Here is a 24932-nt window from a genome sequence, read left to right as displayed (position 1 = left end):
GTTTATGGTTTCTGTTGTTTTGTAATCTCGGGGTAAACCTGGCAAAGGGAGGTTAGTTACCAGCAAAGGAGTTTGCTGAGCCCTTAAGGACAGATTCTAAACATACCCCATTCTTACCTGTACTGTGCTTGAAAGTGGCTTTGCACAAAGCTTTGGCCTAGAGGAAGCTGAGCTGGTGGTGACAGGAGGTTCTCGGAGGTCTTCCCGGCTTCAGGCTGAAGCTGCAAAGAAATGAGGAGAGGAAGCAAGATCAGATGTGCCTCTCATCACTCCGCTGCGTTCAGACCCGCCAAGCTACACCTCCTCCTGGGTCCTCAGCACCATTCTGTGGACCTAGACCTGCAGAGCCAGGACCTTCCATGTTGACTTACCGTAATCCGCCTCTCCTTCAATCCCTGGACCTCCCCAGTTCCAAGAGAGACAGAGACAGAGACAGAGACAGAGGAGACAGAGACAGAGACAGAGGAGACAGAGACAGTGGGAGAGAGAGTGTGTGTGTGCGTGTGTGCGTGTGTGTGCTGAAAGAGCATGAACCTTGGCGAACACTCACACATGCTCACCCAGCCCCAACCATTACCTCTGGATTGACTACCCCATTCTTTACCTCCATCCTTCTAGGCCCCCTGTGTCTAGATGCCTCCTGTACATTTCACTTGGGTGAGCCGCCATCACTTCAAACACATCCACACCAAATCTGCCCATCTTCCACCTGCTAAGCTGTGTCTGTCCACATTTTCCAGGGAGCCGGTCTCCACACGAGCATTGTCTTTCTCAGACAGACCAGGTGTGCACCTTAGAATAATGAATGCATGAGGCTCCTCCCTCCACAATCTGTCCTATCGTATCCTTCTCTACATTCCCTTACGTATAAGTGTCCTGTTGCTGCTGTAACAAACGACCACAAACTAGTGGCTTGAAACAACAGAAATGTGTCCCCTCACAGGTCTCGAGACTGGACATCCAAAATCAGCATCACGGAGCCGAAACCAAGGTGTCAGCAAGGCTGCACTCCCTCTGGAGGTTCTGGGGGAAAATACGTTCCTTGCCTCCTCCACCTTCTGGTAGCTGTGGGAATTCCATGGTTTACGGCCACATCACTCCCATCTTTAAGCCCGGCATCCTCAAAGAGCCAGGAGGAAGGACCACAGGGGAAGTGTTTGGGGAGAAATGTACTGATGTCTGAAATTTAATTTAAAATGCATCCAAAAAAAAAAAGATGAGAAAAAGATGGAGTGATGAGTGGACAGACGGATGGATAGGTAGATAAATACATGATAAAGCAATTTTAGTAAAATGTAAATGATAGAATCTAGGTGGTGGGTAGGAGATATTCGCTGTATAAGGAATTCAACTTTTCCATGTTTGAAATTTTTCATAATAAAATTTTGGTACAAATAAGAGTGACAAATACTAAGAACAATCAGTCCCACTATTTCATTAAGCCCAATTTGACCAGAATACAGGATGTACAAAGGGGAGTAGAAAACAGAGCTAGAGAGGGAGTCTGGTACCATGTTGGATGGGGCCTTAAATGTCCTAAAGAAGATTCCTGGTTCAGTAAACAGCATAGTACCAGGGTTAAGGGTTAGACTCTGGAGTCAGACTGCTGGGGTTCAAATCCCTGCACTGGCACTTAGCTGACAGAGTTTCTCAACCTCTGATGCAGCTAAATCAATTACTTAAGCTCTTTGTTCCATGGTTTTCCAATTTAATAAAGGGGTAATGAACGATAGTAATGAACGATAGTACCAACGTGCTAGAGATATTTTGAGATTAAAAGAGTTAATATATATAAAACACTTAGAATAGTGCCTGGTACACAGCAAGCACTGTATAAGTGTTTGCTGTTGTTACATGATGGGGAGTATCGAATGGGTTTTGAACCTAAGCGGTGGCTACATGCACAGAGACACGCTATAACCTGACAGGCATGCGCACGATGAAGGAGGGGGCGTCTGGAGTTAGGACAGAAATTATGAGGCTCAAGAGTCCGGGTGCCAACAGGGTGAACTACAGTAGGAGCCATGAAAATAAAAAGGAGGGAGGAACTCAATCAAGACACCCTGTGTGCACAGCTCATAACTGAGCACCTGATGGGAAAGGACACGGAGACAGAGGGAGGGATACACAGGGCCAGCTCCAAGCTTCCAGTCTGATGCCTGGAGAACCACTTTCCATTAACAAAAGAGGGAAAGGCAAAAGGAGAAGTGGGTCAGGGGAGGAGGGGCGGGCAAGCCAAGTTCGAGGCAGAGACACCTACAGCAGGTAAATGAAGGGCTCGGAGGAGAGAGAGAACTTGGATACAGAGCGGACACTGGCATCTGGGTCTGCTCAGGATTGACCCTTCTTCTTTGGGAGTAGCCTCAGTCCATGGGGAGGTGGGGAAGGCTCTTTCCTCGGGGGTCCTGTCCTCCCTTACCAAGAGACAGGCAGGCACATGACCCAAGCTAGACGGATGAAATGTTCCTGCCCTGTGTGTCAATCATGGGCAGAGTGACCCAAAGGCTGCAAACAGCGACTCTAGCAGAAGTGTCCAGGCTGGAGGATTGAGCCGCTCCTGCCACTGAGACACCCTCACCCCAGGGCTGTCTGGTTCTTGATGGTTCCAAGCCTGGTCTTCAGCCTTCCTTTCGATTCTGCACACTCCCCCTTGGCCTTCCAACTAATCCCCTTCTTATTTGAGTCATCTGTTTGGCTGCTGTTCCTCGGAGCTGCTTCTGCATCCAGATGATAAGGCAGCACGTGTTGAGAGAGGCTGTGGATGGGACCATCCAAGGATGGGTATGGAAAGTGAAAATCCCAAACAAGGCTGGGGTAAGAGGCAGCAGAGGGTCACTCACAAAGCATGGTCTATCAGGTGAGACCCAGCTGGCGCTACCCTGCTAACCAAGTGACCCTAAAACCCTCCCTGAGCCTCATTCCACATCTAAATGGAATAGGAGTATTACATCCACCTCATGGAGCCGTCATTTAAACCAAAAAAGATGTGGGTATCCGGCCTGGCACATAGTAGGTGCTTAATAAATGTTAGCTTCCTGGTCCTCTCCCCAGCCCCATCCCTTTCTTAATTCTGCAAGAGTGGCATTTTCTATAAGATAAACTACCCAAAAGGTTGCTAGTGTCACAGTGTCTACAGGATAGTAAAAAGATGCCCTAGGGGCTTCCCTGGTGGCGCAGTGGTTGAGAGTCTGCCTGCCAATGCAGGGGACGCAGGTTCGCGCCCTGGTCTGGGAGGATCCCATATACCGCGGAGCAACTGGGTCCGTGAGCCACAACTACTGAGCCTGCACGTCTGGAGCCTGTGCTCCGCAACAAGAGAGGCCGCGACGGTGAAAGGCCCGCACACCGCGATGAAGACTGGCCCCGCTTGCCGCAACTAGAGAAAGCCCTCGCACAGAAACGAAGACCCAACACAGCCAAAAATAAAAAAATAAATAAAATACTGGCTTAACTCCTAGAGAGTTTCATAAAAAAAAAAAAAAAAGATGCCCTATTCACCAGACAAAAACATTTATCGTTGCATTAACAGAGAAGAAAGTGGTCCTTATGTTTTCTATTCTAGTTTCAAATAAATCGAACTACATGGCTTTCATATATTTTGAAACAGAAATAACCCTAGAAAGAAAAATTGTTCAGAGTTACACAGGGGACAGTCCCTTTCCTTCTTGGAAACAGAAAATGAAGTTTGTGCCAAATAGTCCAATAGCTCTGCTCTTTTACCTTCAAGCGTTCACAGCCAGGCCTCCGCAGGCAGCCTGATTTTCTAAGAGTGAATTTCAGGAGAGGTTTTGACCCCAGACAGAGAAAAAGACCTTTTCTGGTTTCAATCAGATCAAATGAAGAGTGGGGCAAGCTCCTCTCTCTGACCAACAACCACCCCTGGTCTTGCTGGGTTGTGGTGCCCTCCTGACACCCTTAGCCATTAAAGGAACAGAAAGCAGCCAGAGTGGCTGAGAACGATGAGCAAGGGGCAGAGGGGCCTGAAACCAGGTGGAGTGATTGGTGGGCCAGTCAGGTAGGGCCCCGTCAGCCGTGTAGGAGTCCGGATTCTGTTGTAAGTGCAACAGGAAGCCACCAGGGGAATTTAAGCAGGAGAGTGACGTGATCTTATTTCCTTTCTGAAAAGATCCCTCTGGCTGTAGCGTGGAGAACATATACATACAGTAGCGGGGCACACTGGAAATTGGAAGACCAGTTAGGGCTGCTTTTATGTGGGTTTTGAAGTTGTTATGGATTATTGGCTTAAATAAACTCAAAGGCATCTTAAAGAAAGCTTTGGGGGTGGTGAACTGTGGTTGGGAGCAAAGGCTCCAGAGCAGAGGTTCTCAATGGGGAAACGCTTTTCCCTCCCCCCACCAGGGGACATTTGGCCATGTCTGGAGACATTTTTGGTTATCAATCACACTTAGGGGTACCACTGGCATCTGGTAGGTAGAGGGGCGCTACAAATGCTACAACGCACAGGACAACCCCCCTCCCAGCAAAGAATTACCCAGCCCCAGTGTCAAACGTGCTGAGGCTAAGAAGCCCTGTTCTAGAGTTGAATTTTCTAGATTTGGATCCTGGCTCTCCCACTGACTTGCTGTGTGACTTAGGGCAAGTTACTTAACCTCTCTGTGCTCTTCCTCATCCTTAAGTCCAAAGCCTTTTCCTACCACAAAGGCACAAAAGAGGAAGACTGAAAGGTAATTGGGAAGGCTGTTTATCCCTCCTACTTTCCAGGAGCACTGCCTGGCACAGCCAGGGAGTGGAAAATGGGACAAAAAGCTTTTTTTTTTTTTTTTGGCCGTGCCACATGGCTTACGGGATCTCAGTTCCCTGACCAGGGATTGAACCCAGGCCATGGCAGTGAAAGCGCGGAATGCTAACCACCAGGCCACCAGGAAACTCCCAAGAAGCCTTTTCTAGATGCAGCCAGAAGAAAGAGGCACCCGGGTCTCCTCCCTCCCTCTGGTGGGAAACAGAAAGCACAAGAAACTCAGGATAAGGAAAGGGATCCAGCACACTGGCTTTGAAATAGACAGACTCAGGTTTGATTCTCTTTCCACAGGTAGAAGTTGAATGACCTTGGACAACTTAACCTAAATTTCCATTAACTGTAATATATGAATTAACCTTATTATGAGTTACTTATTATTATCCTTATTATGAGTTATCAAATATTAAAGCATGATAACTACTTAATTTATTCAACCATTCAGGGGTTTATTGAGTGTCTCCTATGCGTCAGTGAAATAAGTCATGAAAAGCATCATATGAAATGCCTGGCACGTAACACACTTCAATAAACAGTATCTCTCTCTTTTTAATACATCATTCTGATTTCAAAATGTGTTCATGCTAAGATTATGGAATACAGTGTAGTGACACGTTTGTCATCTCAGCATTCCTTTCCAACGTGCCCCAGCTCTACAGAAACCTTCCTTACCCATGTGATTTGGGTGGAGTTCACCCCACAGGCATGGGACCCATGTGCCCAATCAGAATATTCCATCCTGCTGGCCACCTGCCCAGGAATGGACATGTGAGCCACGCTAAGACAATCGGACTCTTGCCTGGGCTTTTTCTGGAATCCCAAGTGAAAAAGGCTCTATGAGCATTGCAGGGGCCCCTCCTGCCACTAGATGGGCAGAGTCAGTCTGAGAATGAAGAGAAAGACAAGAGATAAGGAGACCTTGGATCCAGCCCTACCTGAAGCTGGATCAACCCTTGGACTCACAAGTTCTAAAAGCCAATAAAAGCCCTCTCCTTAAGTTGGACCAACCAAGTTGCAACTAAAAGGGTCTGAATTAGATAAACAGAAAATCATTGTACATATAAGAAAAATCAACCACAATCCCACAACCCAGAGAAACCACCATAACCTTTAAATGTCTGGTCCTCCCAGGTTCTGTTTGGTGAAGTTTTTGCTTTGTTTCGTTTGTGTGTTTTGGGGGTGAATGGAGTGGTTCTTTTTATTTTTCTATCTTTTTGGCATGCAGGATCTTAGTTCCCCAACCAGGGATCGAACCTGTGCCCCTTGCAGTGGAAGGTGAAGTCTTAACCATTGGACTACTAGGGAAGTCCTGGGATAGTTCTTTTTAAGATAAGAAAACAGGCTTTCAAGCCAGACCTCCCTTGGATTTGAATCCTGACTCTACCTCTTCTTAAGCTGTGCTGCTTCAGGAAGGTTACACAGCCTCTCTGATTCTTGGTTTACCCATATATAAAATGGGGATAATAACTCTAACAACACCCCGCAAATGATAGTAGCTACTCATACTGTGTATAACACTCCAAGATGTGCTCTGAGGAGTACAGAATACTGTACAATCATTATCTTCCCTGTTCCATGCACCTGGCAACCTGCTGTCTCAGACATGAGTACTCTTTCTGCAGCTCTGTCAAGCTCTTAGCTTCTACATTATATTGTTGTTTAAAAGAGGTCTATTCTTTATTCAAGACATATATGGTTATGCCCTCCTTTTCTTAAAGTTGCCACTTGTCATTTTTAAAAGGGAAAGAAACAAAGACAACAGCTGGCTGTGTGGACAAGTTAAGAAAAAAAAATGACTCAGCTTCTTGAGCCATTTTATTCTTAAATAAACATTGTATGTGTTTAAGGAGTGCAACATGATGATCTGATACACATCTACATGGTGAAATGATTACTTCAGTCAAGCCAATCAACATATCCATCTCCTCATGTAGTTACCTTTTTTGTGTGTGGTGAGAGGACCTGAAATCTACTCTCTTAGCAAATTTCCAGCACTCAGTGTGGTATTATTAACTACAGTCATCATGCTGCACATTATGTATCTCGATTCATTCATCCTACAAACTGTGACTGCCGTTCAATCTCCCTCCCATTTATTTATTCTCTTTTATTTTTTAAATTTATTTTATTGAATATAGTTGATTTACAATGTTGTGTTAATTTCTGCTGCACAGCAAAGTGATTCAGTTATACATATATGTCCATTCTTTTTCATATTCTTTTCCATTACGATTTTTCTCAGGATATTGAATATAGTTCCCTGTGCTATACAGTAGGACCTTGTTGTTTATCCATCCTGTATAAACTAGTTTGCATCTGCTAATCCCAAACTCCCAATACTTCCCTCCCCCACCCCCCTACCCCTTGGCAACCACAAGTCTGTTCTCTATGTCTGGGAGTCTGTTTCTGTTTCGTAGTTAGGTCCATTTGTGTCACATTTTGCCATTCAATCTTTATTACTCTAGAATAATGGTCTCTGAGCAGATAATGTAAGGATGGGAAGGTAACGGGTGAAAGATTGAAACACTTCCAAGGGCTTTTTAATTGATTCACGAGGGGGATGGGAATAAAATGTCCAGAATTAAAACAAACAAACAAACAAAAAACAAGTAAAGCAGTTCTTGTAGCTGCATCTGTATCAGTTTTGAGACACATCAAAAGTAATATGCGACTGATTAATTACCAAAGCTTGTGAAACATTTTTTAAATTATAGCAGATTATTCATGGATATTGTTATAATAATTTTGCTCGCTCATGGAATAATAACTTCACTCGTTTTTACTTTCTTAAGAGAGAGATGAAAGGATAGGATTAGAGCAGAACCCATCACTGATCTTTATTTAGCAAAGCCCATAGAGAACACAGCTGATTTATCAACTATCAACTAGTCCTATCAAACCTACAAATGATTGTAGGGCTTTCTTACACCCAAAGGTTTGAGGTTTCATCCAAATCTGGGACTGCTGAGTGCACACATGTAAAGATCATCCATCCTGCGTCTTGAGAAAAAAGATTGGGAATCGCTGGCTCTGTAGGATAAGTAACTGAAAAAGCAAGGGTGGAGTTAAAATGGAAGCATCTAAAAATAATAAGCAACGGCACTCATGGCCTCAGATGACCATACTAAGGCATAGGATATTGACAGAAAGGAGATTTTTTTTTTTCAAACTTTAAACCAAACAGAAACCCTATTCACCATATCACTGGGATTAAAGAGGATGAGGAACAGCAATGGGAGGAAACGTCTGGTCTAAAACAAACGGGGAAAAGAGGAAGGAGCAGGGAACGGTACCGTGTGAACAGCAGGCAGAATACACAAAAATCTACGGATCTGAATTTCAAGATTTAGTTTTGAAGAGCTGAGTAAATGTGCAAGGGGAAAAAAGAAAATCAAACACAACATGTTGGGCTTCCCTGGTGGCGCAGTGGTTGAGAATCTGCCTGCTAATGCAGGGGACACGGGTTCGAGCCCTGGTCTGGGAAGATCCCACATGCCGCGGAGCAACTAGGCCCGTGAGCCACAACTACTGAGCCTGCGCGTCTGGAGCCTGTGCTCCGCAACAAGAGAGGCCGCGACAGTGAGAGGCCCGCGCACTGCGATGAAGAGCGGCCCCGCTTGCCGCAACTAGAGAAAAGCCCTCGCACAGAAACGAAGACCCAACACAGCCAAAAATAAATAAATAAATAAATAAATAATAATAAACCGTATTAAAAAAAAAAAACAAAAAACACAACGTGTTGTTTCGGGGGCGACTGACCTTGTCGGACCCCAGCCCCGGGGCCGCGCCCTCCAAGTCCTCGTGCACACGATCCAGCAACCAGAGCAGGAACTCCAGGGCGTCGTGCTGGGAATTGCCTTGGAACTGAGAGCCGTACTTGGAGACCGCATTCTGAAAGGAACAGAAGAATGTTTACATTAGCCAAGACATGGAAGCAAACTAAGTGCCCATCAACAGACAATTGGGGACTTCCCTGGTGGCGCAGTGGTTAAGAATCCGCCTGCCAATGCAGGGCACACGGGTTCGAGCCCCGGTCCGGGAAGATCCCACATGCCGCGGAGCAACTAAGCCCGTGCTCCACAACTCCTGAGCCTGCGCTCTAGAGCCTGCGAGCCACAACTACTGAAGCCCGCACGCCTAGAGCCCATGCTCCGCAGCAAGAGAAGCCACTGCAGTAAGAAGTCCATGCTTTGAGGGGCAATTTGGCCCTTCAAACATCCAAACAAGGGCCTGGAAGCACCAAGCCTACCCATGGTCGCGCTTCAGCCTTGACCAGGATGACAAGTCAGAAACAACGTGGGGCGAGAAATGGTCTTTCCTGCTAAAGCCTGTCATTTGGGGAGCAGTGTCCCCAAATGCTGTGAGGGTTCTCTGTATAGGAGGAGGCATCGTTTTTTCCAGAAAGACTACCATTGTGTATCCTGTCCTTTGAAAACCCACAGGATTGTCTGTTGAATATATGTATATATATTTTTTTAAATTAAAGTATAGTTGATTTACAATATTGTGTTAGTCTCAGGTGTACAGCGTAGTGATTCAGTAATTTTGCAGATTCTATTCCATTATAGGTTGTTACAAAATAATGGGTATAATCCCCTGTGCTATACAGTAAATCCTTGTTGCTTAACTATTTTATGTATGGTAGTTTGTATCTGTTAATCCCATATCCCTAATTTGTCCCTTTCCCCTTTGGTAACCACAAGTTTGTTTTCTATGTCTGTGAGTCTGTTTCCGTTTTGTTTTGTTTCTTTTTTATTTTATTTTAATTTTTATTGAAGTATAGTTGATTTACAATGTTGTTAGTTTCTGCTGTACGGCAAAGTAAATCAGTTATACATATATATATCTCCACTCTTTTTTAGAGTCTTTTGAGTAGAGTTCCGTGTGCTATATGTTTCTGTGTGAATATAGATTCATTTGTATTATTTTTTAGATTTCACACGTAAGTGATATCATATAGTATTTGTCTTTGACTTACGTCACTAAGCATAATATTCTCCAGGTCCATCCATGTTGCTGCAAATGGCAGTATTTCATTCTTTTTTATGGCTGAGAAATGTTCCATTGTATGTTTATACCACATCTTCTTAATCCAATTGTTTTTTTTTTAATGATTAAGATTTTTTTTTAAGATTTAATTTTATTTATTTTTGGCTGTGTTGGGTCTTTGTTGCTGTGCGTGGGCTTTCCCTAGTTGCGGTGCGCGGGCTTCTCATTGCGGTGGCTTCTCTTGTTGCGGAGCACAGGCTCTAAGCGTGCGGGCTTCAGTAGTTGCGGCACGTGGGCTCAGCAGTTGTGGTTCGTGGGCTCTAGAGTGCAGGCTCAGTAGTTGTGGCGCACGGGCTTAGTTGCTCCGCAGCATGTGGGATCTTCCCTGACCAGGGCTCGAACCCGTGTCCCCTGCATTGGCAGGCGTATTCTTAACCACTGCGCCACCAGGGAAGCCCCCAGTTGTCTGTTGACGGGCACTTAGTTTGCTTCCATGTCTTGGCTAATGTAAATATGGCTGCTATGAACATTGGGGTGCATGTATCTTTTCGAACTAGTGTTTTCATTTTTTTCTAGAAATATACCCAGGAGTGGGATTGCTGGATCACGTGGTAGAGTGTTTTGATAGAGGTGACCATGTCTCCTCCCTGAAGCTCTGGACCTTGGATTGCTGGGGGGCATGCTCGCCTGGCCCCCCACCCACGCCCTCAGTCTATTTCCACGCTGTCTCTCTCTGTTCACCCCAAAGGTGGACAGCTTCTTGTCCTTCTCTCTCCACGGTGGTTTCCCTCATTCCCACGGCATCAACTCCCCTCTTTGAGAATGACCACATGGCCCAGTGAAGTGGGCTTCCTTAAATACCACGCATGTGGTTCCTTCCCTGCCTCTTCCTAAAATGAATGAAACTTGAGAAGTACAAACATCTCCTTCTGTGGTTAGATCACAAAATGTTTGGGCCAGTCCTTAATCCTTTTAATAAATATTTATTTGTTGAGTGCCTACTAGGGGCCAGGCACTAGTCTAGGGCCTGGGGCTACAACGCCGACATGATTCCTTGCCCTGGTGGCACTCACATTCCTGTGCCCTTCATGCTGTCCTGTTAGACGAGGTGACAGCTTCGTCATTTTCTGGGTAAATGCATGTTCCAGCTTTCAAAAAGTTTATTTCAAAGGGCAATATATGCACCTACTTAAAAAAAAATAATTCAAAATATAAAAAGAACAGTAATGAAAAATCTTCCCGGGCTTCCCTGGTGGCGCAGTGGTTGAGAATCTGCCTGCTAATGCAGGGGACACGGGTTCGAGCCCGGGGTCTGGGAAGATCCCACATGCCGCGGAGCAACTGGGCCCGTGAGCCACAGCTACTGAGCCTGCGCGTCTGGAGCCTGTGCTCGGCAACAAGAGAGGCCGCGATAGTGAGAGGCCCGCGCACCGCGATGAGGAGTGGCCCCCGCTTGCCGCAACTAGAGAAAGCCCTCGCATAGAAACGAAGACCCAACACAGCCAAAAATAAATTAATTAATTATATAAAAAAAAAAAGTCTTCCCAGGCCTGGGTGCCCCTCCCCTCCCCAGAGGGAGGACACTTTGAACATTTTCTTACTTAGCATCCTTCCAGGGTCTTTTTTGTGCAAGCACGAGCATCTGAGTGTAAGCAAACCCCCTTTTCTGTGTGAGTGCACAGGGCAGGCCTTGTCCGATGTAGGTCTGTCCTCTGCTCATGCCCACCCAAGGCAGCTGTGTGAGCAAAGCTGTGAACCCAGCGGATCTCACCAAGGCCAATCTAATCAAAGGCCCTGGGCTTTTTTTCTTTTCCTTTTTTTTCATCTTTCCTTGGGACTTCAAGGAAACTTTAGGATGAGCCGAAGCAAAATTCAAGATTTAATTAACTGAAATGCTGGTTCTGAGTCTTTATTTGAAACACACTAGCTTGAGCGCAATGAAGGATCTAGGCTTCTCTGCACTTTGACCCCCAAGCAGGGTTGCCCAATGAGCCAATAAAATGAACCTTGAATAAGCAGTAATAATGGTGATGTCTGTGGTATAAGTATGTCCCAGGCAATATTGGGAATATATTTCTACTAACAAGTTATTGTTTATCTGAAATTCAAATGGAGCTGGGCATCATGTATTTTACCTGGCAACCCTACCTCCCAGCCTCCCTCAAACCTACATCCTTAGTACCAACATTCCCTCCCAGGGGGGCAGATAGCCCCTCCAGCTCTAAATCTCTAAGATCAGCTCTTTCTCTTAATGTCAGGGTCCTCTTGCAGGTTCCATCTCACACCAGCATCAGTCAAGCATTCTGAGTCTGCCTTCCCAACTGTTTCCATCCCACCCCTTCACCAGAGTCCCATTCCCACTGTTGAGTCCTAACTCCTGTTGATCCAGACCGCAGTGCCTACCTCGAGGGGAGCCCGGCCCCCAGCACCTCCCCCTGACCGCCCACTGCCTGCAGGACAGGACAGACCCTTCTTCCCACAGCCCAGCTGGTAACGTCGTGTCCCCACCCAAACCCTTCCCGACTTGCTGACTCACCACCTACTAATCCAGATTCCTCCAGTCTGGCCCCATCCATCACTCACCACTCCGTCTCACGTTTCAAAGCTCCAGGTAAATGAGCCACTCGGGTGCCCCAAACATACTTTCCCACTTCTATGGGCTACACCTTTACTTATTCTTTCTTCTATGTGAGATCCATTCCTCTCCTGCTAATCACGCTAATCCTTTAAGACTGACACTCTTGTCCTCTTAGTCTGGCCATGAAGCCACACAACCTTTCCAGAAAGAATTTGACAACTTCAAGAAGACAGACAAGATAAGGCCTTAATAATGTTCCTCTTTATAAGCATAGTGATTCCACTTTAAGGGGTTTAGCCTAAGGAAATGAGAGATCCAAGCAAAGATATCTCAAAGTTATCTGGGGAGAACTTACTGCACACTTATATCAGATGGCCTTAAAAATTATGCTTGAGGAAATACTAATGAGAAAAGAAGATAAATAATCCTGTCGTTAAACAGCAAAAATATATATTTGAGATTTTTAAAATATATTTATAGATAGAAAGGTAAAAGACCAGAAAATATACGGCAAAATATTAACAAATGGTTATAGAAAGATGTGACCATAGGTAATTTTCTTTTTCATTTTAATTTGTAGATTGCAAATATTTTTTACAGTGAACACTATTCTTTATTGGTCTTTTCCCAATTATAACAGTATCTGGCAGGTATTTTACAGAATTTTTTAAGATAACTTTACCTATTGATTCTACAGAAAACATTCCCATAGAAAGTCTACTGAAATGTAACTAGAACTGCATTAAAGCTAAATCCTTGGGATTTAACTTGGGAGAGATGAATGGCAATATTTGGTATTTCTACCCTGCAATATGGCATAGCTCTATCCGCGTGTGTGTGTGTGTGTGTGTATTTCTTCCTCTCACCACTGATAATTTATAACATATTTGTTTTAAGAAGTATTCCTACTTATTTCATACATTGGGTTGTTTTTAGGTATGAAATCTCATTTTTTTATGTTTCTAAATGGGTCTTGCTTTTGACTGTCTATGTTGTACCTGAACCCATTAGCGACAGCGATTATTCTAAAATACGGATTTCTAGAACGATTTAGTAATTTTCCTTCTGTTCAATATTTTTTTTTCCATTTCCACTTCATGTCTTACTGGTTTTGTCCAGAACTTCCAAAACATACAAGTGATGAAGGTATCCTTGTTTTTAAAAAGCAATGCCTCCGCCGTATCATTTGAGGCATACTGTATGTCTAAAATTGTTAGTCTAAAATTGATCCTCAAGCACGTGAGCTACGATAAATTCCAGATGGCTGAAATCCTTAATATAGCCATAGAAAAACTAGAAGTACATAACATAGAATGTTTATCAAAAGGTATGATATAAATAAATCTAAAACTTTCCGTAGGGAGAAGGAGAGAGTTGGGAGAAAATATCTCCAGCAAATATGACTAGAGTTAAGGAACTTACAGAAACAAGAAAAAAGAACATTAAGACCGAGGCAGAATGGATAGACAAACCACATGAACAGACAATTCCAAGAGCAGTCTTACAACTAGTAAAAAAGCATAGAAAAATCCAACACCTCACTCCTAATCAAAAAAACAAATGTAAAAACAAGATGCTATTTCTTTTTGTTCAATAAATTAATAAGAGAGAATAACCAATACTTAGGAAAATATGCATTGCTGGTGTATCTACAACTTGATATAATTATTTGGAAAGAAATTTGTCAATGTGGGTACTAAAAATAATCAAGCCCAACAAAATTGATCTAAAAACTAAAAAACAATAAATACTTAAAATTGGGATGGTGATTATACAGGTACATACATGTCAAAACGCATCAGATTCTACACTTAGAATTTTTACTCAGCCCTGAGAAAAGAAATTCTGCCATTTGCAACAATGTGGATGGACCATGAGGACATTATGCTGAGTGAAATAAGTCAGACAGAGAAAGACAGACAGTGTATAATACCTCTTACATGAGGAATCTAAAAAAAAATCGAAACTGGAAAAGCAGAAAATAAAACAGTGGTTATCAGGGGCTGAGGGTGGAGGGATGGGGCAGATGGTGTGTAAGGGTACATAGTTGTCACTAGTAGATAAATAAGTCCTGGAGACTAATACATGGTATAGGCAGACCTCAGAGTTATTGTAGGTTCAGTTCCAGACCACCATAATAAAGCAAATATCTCAGTAAAGCGAGTCACGTGAATTTTTTGGTTTCCCAGGGCATATAAAATTATATTCACACTCTTCTGTAGTCTCTTAATACTACAATATTACAATGTACAATAGCATTGTGTCTAAAAACACAACCTACAGACCTTAATTAAAAAACAATTTATTATAAAATGAAATTCCAAAAAAAATGGCAAAAATAAATAAGTAAATAAAGAAATAAAACAATTTATTGCTAAAAAAAATGCTAACCATCATCTGAGCCTTCAGCGAGTCTAATCTGTTGCTGGTGGAGGGTCTGGCCTCGATGTTGATGAATGTTGACTGGTCAGGGTAACTGTGGCAATTTCTGAAAATAAGACCACGATGACATTTGCCGCATGGACTGACTTCTCCTTTCACTTGAACACTTAGAGGCCATTGTGGGGTTATTAATTGGCCTAATTTCAATATTGTGTGTCTCAGGGAAGAGGGAGGCCCAAGGAGAGGAGGGAGAGAGGTGGGGGAACAGCCGGTTGGTGGAGCAGTCAGAACACACACATTTATTAAGTTCACCATCTTATATGGGCGTAGTTCACGGCAGCCCAAAACAATTACAATAGTAACATCAAAGATCACTGATCACAGATCGCCATAACAAATATAATAACAATGAAAAAGTTGTAGATACTGTGAGAATTACCAAAATGTGACAGAGACCCAAAGTGAGCAAATGCTCTTGGAAAAAGGGCGCTGATAGACTTGACCGATGCAGGGTTGTCACAAACCTTCAATATGTAAAGCACGCAATATCTGCAAAGTACAGTGAAAGGAAGTGTTCCTGTACAGTGATTATAGACAACAAAACTGTACTATAAACAATAAACTTGCTAAGACACTAGATCTTAATTGTTCCCAGCACTAAAACATGACGAGATACGGGTGTTAACCAATGCTACTATTGGCAATCATACTGCAATACAAATGTATCAAACCAATGTATTATATACGCTACACAGTGTTATATCTCACATATAACTCAATTTTTTAAAATGGGTGCCTTTCACTGTACATAATTTATACCTCATAAAAGTTGATTTAAAAAGCAACAAACATAAAAAGAACAAAACAGTCATCTTTGCTTTGACCATGTCGTTTCACTTCAAGGAATTAAGCTTATGGAAATGATCAGAGCTGAGGACAATGATTTAAATACAAGAATTTTCAACATAGCATGATAGCTGGAAAATTGTACGGTACATAAACATCTCCCTAGGGATTGGTTCGTTTAATGAAATATTACACAATCATTAAAAATTAAGTTTTATAAAAGATTTTAATGACCAGGAGAAAGTCTTACGATAATACTTAACTGAAAACAGCAAGATACAAAACTAGAATTTCCAATTGCACATGATTTGAAGCACATCAACACACTAATGATGGTTATCTCTAGAGGGTGGAGTTCCAGATCTTTTTTTTTTTTTTTTTTTTACATTTTGGCATTTTCCAATTTTTTATAGTTATATACATTTAATTACATCATTAGAAATCAAAGTATTATGAATAATACCATGGACAGGATTTTTAAAATGTATTTATTCATTTGCTCTTAAAACAAAGAGCGGTCCTACTACCACTGGGACACTGGGTGACTCAGGGCGCAGGGAGGGGGAACGCCACAGACCCATGCCTTTTGCGTGGCTGGGCTGCGGTAACTCACTCCAGCCTGCTGGCTGCTTCTCAGCTTCCTGCCTTCCTCCGTGTGAAGCTAATAATCCCTCTTAAAGGCCAAACTCCTTTACACAACCCTCTGTGGCTTCTCCCAAACCCATTCTCCGGCCCCTCCCCCCAGCCACATAGGCTTTCATTAATTCCTTTTATCAGGCACTTATCCTGCCCAGCCCCACCCACCTCAGTGACTGGCAGTTTCAGTCTCAGGAACTATAATGCACTTTCCCACCCTCCCATGTCCTTAGTTGATCCCTCTCCTGGGAAGACTTCCTAGCCCACCTCCTCACACCACCTTCCCCAAACAATCACATCCTCCTGCCAGAATTGCCATAGAGCATCTTTATTTTTTATTTTTTAATTTTTTTTAACATCTTTATTGGAGTATAATTGCTTTACAGTGCTGTGTTAGTTTCTGCTGTATAACAAAGTGAATCAGCTATATGCATACATACATCCCCATATCCCCTCCCCCTTGCGTCTCCCTCCCACCCTCCTTATCCCACCCCTCTAGATGGTCACAAAGCACCGAGCTGATCTCCCTGTGCCATGCAGCTGCTTCCCACTAGCTGTCTATATTACATTTGGTGGTGTATATATGTCAATGCTACTCTCTTGCTTGCTCTCTTACTTCGTCCCAGCTTACCCTTCCCCCTCCCCGTGTCCTCAAGTCCATTCTCTACATGTGTCTTTATTCCTGCCCCTAGGTTCATCAGAACCATTTTTTTTTTTTAGATTCCATATGTATGTGTTAGCGTACGGTATTTGTTTTTCTCTTTCTGACTTACTTCACTCTGTATGACAGACTCTAGGTCCATCCACCTCACTACAAATAACTCAATTTCGTTTCTTTTTATGGCTGAGTAATATTCCATTGTATATATGTGCCACATCTTCTTTATCCATTCATCTGTCGATGGACACTTAGGTTGCTTCCATGTCCTGGCTATTGTAAACAGAGCATCTTTATTTTGTAGCACTTGTCAGCAGTTCTAATCGTGGGCCCGTGGTATTACTTCACTCACATCCATCTCTCTCACTGGACCGTAAGCTCCAGGAGAGGAGCCCCAGGGTCAGGTTTTGCACTCATCACCCCACATGTGTTCCATGCTCCCTCTATAGTATCTAGACACTCAATATTTGTTGAATGAATAAATGTTTCCTCATCTGTAAAATAAGAGGAACCCACCTAGACTTCAATCCCCAAGGTTTAAAAGCACAGATTCTGGAATCCTTCCCCACTCTCTCCAAGGCTGCCTACCAGGAAAGTTCCAGGAACCCCTGGCTTATAACACCCTTACTAACGTATTAACAGTTTGATTATCCTTCAGCTCCCCGAGGCTCACAGGGAGCTTCTTGGCTCTAGGGATTTGAGAGCAGGCGAGAGAGACAGGAAACGCTGGTGAGTCATGGAGGGTGATTACTAATTTGGAAGACTTTTCAAGCTACTCCTGTCTCTCCCATTGCTGCAGTAACTGGATGAGAATGCATGGAGCAATAGAAAAGGTACACAGGATTACCTCTCTCCCTCCAGGTCTCTGCAGGTGAGGAGTTATAATTAGCTCATTTTACCCTCACAACAACCCTATAAGAAGATAGGTACCACTAGAGTCCCATTTTACAGATAAGGAAAGCTGAGGCACAGTTGAGATTTTAGTAACTTGCTCAAGGTAACCAAGACCTTGCCCTGAACCACTAAAGGATACTGCCTCTCACATTTAAAAAGCAAATGATGCCAAAAGGAGATATTACTGACACCCATTTGACCCACTGACGCCTGCAGAACAGTGCTTCACTAGTGGAAGCAGGAGAGAGGACGGTGGGGGTTGGCATCCTCGTGGGTCACATGGCAAGGATTGCTTTCTCAGGCTGAAACTCAAGAGCAGTGATGCTTGTGGAATGAACACTGACAAGTTCCCTCTCCCCCAAGAACAACGATCCCTAGTCTTTGGGGAGCTTCAGCTCTCTGCCCAGAACTGTGGTTTTTTTAGCAGGAAGCCAGCCATGCGCGTCAATTATCAGCACTCTTTAATCCAACTGGGACCCCAGACAAATGCCCCGCTTTAATCCTGGGTGAAGTGATACACATAACTTCCAAAGCCTCATGACCCTGCAGCATACCCAGTAAGTAGACCGTGAGCCCAGGAACAAAGGATACAAACCCACGCTAACGCATCCTAGGGGATTTCATTCACACTAAGCAAAAGGATGCCACCTCCAGTATAGCACACCCACTGCCTCTCCCAGGCCCTCAGCGCAGTACCTGGCACACAGGTTCTCAGATTTCGATGGGCTTAGAATAAAAGCCAAACTCCTTACCGTTGCCTCCAAAAACTTACATGATCTGGCCGACCTCATCTCCTCCGCACTCTACTGGGCAAATGCCACCCGAGTTTTCCTTCATGCTTCCAGTTCTCAGCTCCTTCAGGCCTCTGGTCTTTGCACTTGATGCTCCCTCCCCCTGTGGGGATTACTCCTAGATCTTGCCCTGGCTTCGTCCTTCTCATCATTCACCTCCTTCCTCCTAGACCTTGGCCTTCGAAGTCCGACTCCCCGCACCGCACTAGAAACTAGAGTGGAAACTCTATCCCTGGCGTTAGAACAGTCCTCCGATACTTCAACTAGTGTTTGCTGAGCGCAGAAATGCTGAATACGCTCAAATCTACCAGCTCCCTGCACTCACCCGCCTCAAGCGCTGACACATTAATCAACTCAAAACAAAGGCGATGGGCTTCACTGGTGGCGCAGTGGTTAAGAATCCGCCTGCCAATGCAGGGGACGCGGGCCCGAGCCCTGGTCCGGGAAGATCCCACATGCCGAGAAGCAGCTAAGCCCTGCACCACAACTACTGAGCCTGCGCTCTAGAGCCCGCATGCCACAACTGCTGAAGCCCGTACGCCTAGAGCCCGTGCTCCGCAACAAGAAAAGCCACCACCGCAATGAGAAGCCCGCGCACCGCAACGAAGACCCAACGCAGACAAAAATAAATAAAAATGTAAAAATAAATTTAATTAAAAAAAAAAGCGATAATCCGAGGCTTAACTGGCAAATGCCATCTAGAGAAGTCCCCAAGAAACCCCTTTCCTGATGGAGCACCCAACGGTCCAGAAGGGAAACCCGAAAGGCCGAAACGTGGCTGCCGCCGAGCGGTCAAGGCTGGAGGCAGCCCGGCGCTGCCTACCTTGAACTCGGCGGAAAGTTGGGGCGTGTATTCGCGCGTCCAGAGCGCGCGCACCAGCGCCGCCAGCTGCTCGGTGACCTCGGCGCGGCCCGGCGCCGCCCGGTAGCGCCCCAGCGCCAGGAACTCGGCCAGCAGGTCGGTGTTGCTGAGACACTGCACCACGGCGTTCATGAAACAGGTGTTGCCGTGGTTCTTCAAGCCCTGAGCTCCCGGGGTCCGCGCCCCGTCGCCGGCGGGGAGCTGGGGCTGGGGTCGGGGCGGGCGCTCCTCCCCGGGGCTTCCGGGCGCAGCTGGATCCGGGCCCGCGGGGCCAGCAAAGCCTCCCTCCCCGTCGCCATAGCCGTGTCCCGGCTGGGGCTGGGGCCGGGGCGGCGAGTCCCCGGGGCGGGAGCGGCTGCCCAGCGCCAGCAGGAAGCGGCCAAACAGGCGGCGCAGGGAGCGGCGGCGGCGGGGCCGGGGCGCGGGGGGCCCCTCTCCGGCCGCGGCCCCCGCGCCCGGGTCCATGGCTCCCGCCGGCGCCCCTCCCGGAGCGGAGCCCCCAGCCTCCGGGCGCCGGAAGGACGAGCAGCCAACAGGCCCTTCCAGGCTCGGAAAGGCGCCCGGGCGCCGGCTACCTGCGGGCCAGGTGTGCCGGGACCGGGCGGAGGCGGAGCCAAGGGCGGGGGCGGGGCCGCCCCGCCCCACGCGGGAATCAGGCCGCAGGGCCCGCCCCGGGCAGCGCCCAGCCGCCCCCACCCCCGCCGGCTCCCGCCCCCGCCGCTCGGACCAGGAATAAAAGCACTGGAGCACAGAGTTCTGGTTCCTTCCCCCTTCCTTACCTCTCTTAAACCTACCGACCTGAATTTAACCTCTGCTCCTAGTCCCCTCCCAGCCTTCAAGCTGTGAAAATAATAGAGGAATGATAAATGGGAACGCCCTAGTAAATTGCAAAGCCCTGGATATTGCTAAATTTCTTGTAATTACGTCCAGGCGAAGGTGAAGAGGAGGGAAAGGAAGACTCCCCAAAGGGCAGCCTCCGGCGTAGCGAGAGACGCGCACTGGGAGCGGCGAAGGGGTGGAGAGCACCTTGGTGCCGCTGGTTCCGCCGCAGGCTCAGGTGTGTGCGGACAGGTGGCGCCACCTCCTTCCAGACCGTCTGCCCCGCAGGGGAGGCAGAGCCTTTGCGGGACCCGCCATCCTGGGACCCGAACTGGGAACCGCGTGTAGAAACACCCGGGATGGTTGTGGTTTGCTTGTTTAAATTACAGACTAGTTTAGAGAGTTTATCAAAACTTGCAAGCGAGACTTGACCGTCCTCGGTCTATTTGGTGGAGAAACGGGCTCAGAGAGGTTAAGGCAATGGACTGAGGCCACACGACCCGTAAGCAGAGAAGCCGGAACTCGAGCAGGGTCTGTGGACTGCCAACCCCGCAGCTTAGCTCTTTCCAGCCTCAGTATTTGCTCACCAGGAAGTTTTCCGGCTCCCGGGCGCGCCCCCTAGGAGGTCTCACGTTCACTCCGTACCGCAAAATCCCAGCTGAATTGTTGCCCAATGAGAATTGACTTGGCATTGCCTTGCCCTTGATTCCCTGGAGACTTCGCTCACTTTATCCTGTAACTGTCACGTTTATAATTAATCCGGCAAAGTCTCGCAAAGTGAATTTCTCATCAATTTCTAGCTCAACAAGAGATTAGCAGGATGCATTATTACATGAATGCCCTGAAATGTTACTTATTATTTGATGAATAAGTGGTCATCATTTATTAAATATCCACCTTGATATGTCAAATAGGGCAGCAGCAGGTTACCTGATGCAGGGGGGAAAAAAAGCATTAAGTAAAGGATAAAGAATATGTGCAGAACAAAAGACTGTCCTGTGAATTAGAGACTTGAAGTGTTTCTGGGAAATACCGTTATTTACCCTCCCTGGAAAAGGACACCGTCCCTGGTTGGAAGGTCAGTACACAAGGTCCATTCCATCGCCCTTCTAATGGTAAACAGAGGAGAAAGATTTTACGGTTAACTCCAGAAAAGCAACTATGAGATTTCACCTTTGATAATTACCCCCAAGATCCCCGACACACCTTTTCTTTGAGAAAGCACCATAATTCATATTGAAGTTTCTACTCTGTGTCATGAACTCTGCCGATGCTTTAATACATTATTTCACTTAATTCTCACAATCACTTTTTGAGCAGGTATTCTTTACAAAAAGGTAACGGTATACTTTACAAAACGGAGTATCAGAGAGTTCAAACAAAACAAAAACCCTACCCAAGATCTGGATCCAAACCCACGTCTTGCCCCAGGCAGCTTGACGAATGAAATGCTGATTAAGAAGGTAAATTCACATTCCTTATTTTTAGAGACTCACAGCAATGGTTATCTGTGGACAAATTATGAGGAAGGGCTGTGGGTTTTGCAGAGTCATAGAAGGGAGATTATGACAGGAAACCAACAACTGGGAACTTACTCATAATAAAAAAACTTTACAGTCTGGACGAATTATTCTTGAACACATCTCAGTTTTAATATACAATTCGAGAATGTAAAATGCATTCTATAAAGGAAAGGAGAAACTTGTAGATAAAATATTTTGACCAAAGCACAGAAACACAGATGTGAGAAAGCAAGACTAGTTGTGGAGTTATCTAAGCTCAGCCTCCAACAGGACGGTATTCAATGCTGCGAATCCAGGAGGTCTCCAATGCTTCATGAGGGAAATGGGTACTTCCATCTCAAAATGGCCCCATCGGCACTCACGCTAACGATGTACTGATTTCCTGGACTTATCCGGATGCGGGTGATGTTGCCACTGTGTCCCACCCCAACATGAGTCACTTCACCCTCACTGTAATCCCAAACTTTGACAAGATGGTCATTTCCACCTGAAAATGACAAACAGTTATATGGCATTGCTGCAACAGAACAGAGAGAAACAGTCCTGATTTTACATTACTGGATTGTTTTCAATACATTCCCCATGTGCTGATTTAAAGGAAGAAAAACATATCTTTATAAACACTCTTTTCCTTGATTATAAAAATCTAGATCTGTTGTAGTTAATTTGGGGGGAAAAATGTAAACAGGTGACATCACCCTTGATCCCACCATCCAGAGAGAACCACTAGTAACATCTTGGTTTAGTTCCTTCTGGTCTTTTCTCTGTAAGTTACACAGATATACATCTGAATATGTGATTGGGATCATACCGTGTCTAATTTTATATCATGCTTTACGTAAATGTGTTTGTGAAACTTTTATTGATTTGGAACATTAACTGGTTACTGTCTGGAAGAATCAAAGAGGCTGCAAGAAATGAGACTGATGCTGTTTCAACGGGCACATTGTGTGGCGAATGCCCCCTGGAAATGCTGACTGAAAAGCCTGGCATTGAAGACTTCAGTAGGAAATAGCAGAGCAAGGCAGACCGGACAGCCCAGCCCATGTAAAGGCCCATTTCTTTCTTTCTTTCTTTCTTTCTTTCTTTTTTTAAAATTTTTATTTATTTATTTATTTATTTTTGGCTGTGTTGGGTCTTCGTTTCTGTGCAAGGGCTTTCTCTAGTTGCGGCAAGCGGGGGCCACTCTTCATCGCGGTGCGTGGGCCTCTCACTGTCGCGGCCTCTCTTGTTGCGGAGCACAGGCTCCAGACGCGCAGGCTCAGTAGTTGTGGCTCACGGGCCTAGTTGCTCCGCGGCATGTGGGATCTTCCCGGGCCAGGGCTCGAACCCGTGTCCCCTGCATTGGCAGGCAGATTCTCAACCACTGTGCCACCAGGGAAGCCCTCTTTCTTTTTTTTAAATTAATTAATTTGTTTAAATTGAAGTATAATTGGTTTACAATGTTGTGTAAAGGCCCGTTTCTTTCATCGGCTGCCCACCACAAAAAAAAAGCACGCAGTGGAAGCTTAGGTTTTATTTGTGCCCCTAAGGCTCGTGAGCAAATGTTTCCTCTCGTTGAAATGTGACTTCTGGATTTTTCTTTCCCAGCCACACCGGCTGCAGTGTTCAGGCCTGAATCTAACCACGTTGCCCTTTAGACCCTTTTGTGGTCACTTCCAGTTGCCTCCCGCCTGGGAGTTCCACATTCCCATTTAAATAAGCTGGGCTTGGCTTTCTTCTCTTATCCTAGGACTGACCTGTGACAAAGTGCACTCCTTCCACGGTGATATCCATGCCGTTTATGGCCCCGGACAAGGAGCCATCCAACTCTCTGATTACTGACCCATCAAACACTTCCCAGTAAGCAATCTGGAATTCAAGAACGAAGCATGAGGCAGGGTTCAGCTCAGTGAAATCATCCACACGCATGCTAACAAAAGAAGGTTCTACTTTATATAGCAGATAGCAAAAATACACCCTGGGATGATATACCAGCTGAAATTATAAATAGGCTAAAGCAGGGGGTGGAGAAATCATTTTCATATTTTTAGTAGTGGCTTTTAAATTTGCATTCAGTTTAAAGAGGTGTTGATATGCTGGTAAACTGGATTGAGACAGAGAGTACTTTTGGTCAGATGGAGCAGATTGAGCCTGAAGGAAGCTGTAAAGGAGAGAAGAAAGCGGCCACTGCATCCACTTTCCCGATTCTGCTCTTAAGAGGAGGAAAGTGAAGCTTTCTTTAGACCTGGCGGGAGGGGAAAGCATTTCCTTCCTCCAGCTTGGGGAATGAGTAGTTCTGGAAAGTTCTGGAGACTGGGCCTTACAAAGTGAGCTCTCACTGTGGCTGGCCCTCCCTCTTCCTCACCCCACCCTTATTCCAAACCTTCTCTTCTGCCTCAAAGCAACAGAACATTCCGCAGGGCTGGGTTTAAACAGAGACGGATCTTAGTCCCCCCCACCCCACCGCCCCCTCCTGGGCCAAGGAACTAGGTTAGCAGTGGAAGGGAGACAGGGGCTCAAGGAAGGAAGATTTTTCTCTGAATATACTGCTTTTATACTTTTTGAACTTTGAACTTTGTAAATGTACAACCAATTCACAAATAAAATTTCTTTCTAAACATAGAGCCCTTGACCAGGAATCGGGAGTGGGAACTTGGGTATTTCACCCAGAACTTTCTCTCTGTTTCATGTTGATGGCAACTTGCTGTGTTCCCATCATTACGCCAGGAATCTGTATTCCTCTGAATTTAGCTAGAAATGGTGTATGCTATTTAAAATTTTTCTTTTCTTTTTATTTATTTATTTATTTTGCTTTATCATTTCTATCGATGCTCGGTCACTTTAACAATAAAGTTCTGATTTCATAGTAAAAACATAAAGGAGTATGAAAGCATGCCAAAATCCTAGTTGCTCAGGAATCACATCCATGTAAGTCATTGGTGCTTGACTACCAGCTTCCTTGACCAGGGAAGTCAAAGTGAGCCTCTCCTGGGCTTTCCCAAGTGTCCTCTGCCAGGAATGGTTTTCCCTGAGATCAAAGCATGGCTAGGTCCTCGTGGCACTCAGGCCTCAGCTCAAGTGCCACCTCCTTAAGGAGGCCTCGCTGACCATCCTTGCTAAAACAGCTTCCTTCTCCCAGCCATTATCCTATAGCCTGTTCTATATTTTTTTAGCTCTTTCACCATCTCGTATCATCTTGTTCACTTATTACTCATT

At 45.3% G+C, this 24932-nt stretch overlaps 2 protein-coding genes across 3 annotated transcripts in view; both read right to left on the bottom strand.

Annotated features, from left to right (window-relative positions):
- Window positions 1-20036, bottom strand: part of USP43 (ubiquitin specific peptidase 43) — a 61865-nt gene extending 41829 nt beyond the window's left edge. For both annotated transcript variants that reach the window (XM_036835441.1, XM_036835442.1), the window contains exons 1-3: window positions 19354-20036; window positions 8516-8647; window positions 118-221 (exon numbers count right to left, since the gene is read on the bottom strand). In XM_036835441.1, coding sequence (XP_036691336.1) covers window positions 118-221; window positions 8516-8647; window positions 19354-19857 — 740 coding nt within the window. In that variant the 5' untranslated portion in view covers window positions 19858-20036. The remainder of the gene's footprint in view (window positions 1-117; window positions 222-8515; window positions 8648-19353) is intronic.
- Window positions 20037-21949: 1913 nt separating this feature from the next.
- The window catches only part of CFAP52 (cilia and flagella associated protein 52), a 36566-nt gene continuing 33583 nt past the window's right edge, over window positions 21950-24932 (bottom strand). Inside the window, exons 13-14 of the mRNA XM_036837180.1 lie at window positions 23474-23585; window positions 21950-22221 (exon numbers count right to left, since the gene is read on the bottom strand). Of these exons, the coding sequence (XP_036693075.1) occupies window positions 22046-22221; window positions 23474-23585 (288 nt within the window). The 3' untranslated portion in view covers window positions 21950-22045. The remainder of the gene's footprint in view (window positions 22222-23473; window positions 23586-24932) is intronic.

The sequence above is a fragment of the Balaenoptera musculus genome, chromosome 20 (assembly GCF_009873245.2).
Source record: "Balaenoptera musculus isolate JJ_BM4_2016_0621 chromosome 20, mBalMus1.pri.v3, whole genome shotgun sequence".
NCBI lineage: Eukaryota > Metazoa > Chordata > Mammalia > Artiodactyla > Balaenopteridae > Balaenoptera > Balaenoptera musculus.
Note: the sequence above shows the minus strand (reverse complement) of the source record. Positions and strands in the feature narration are given on the sequence as shown.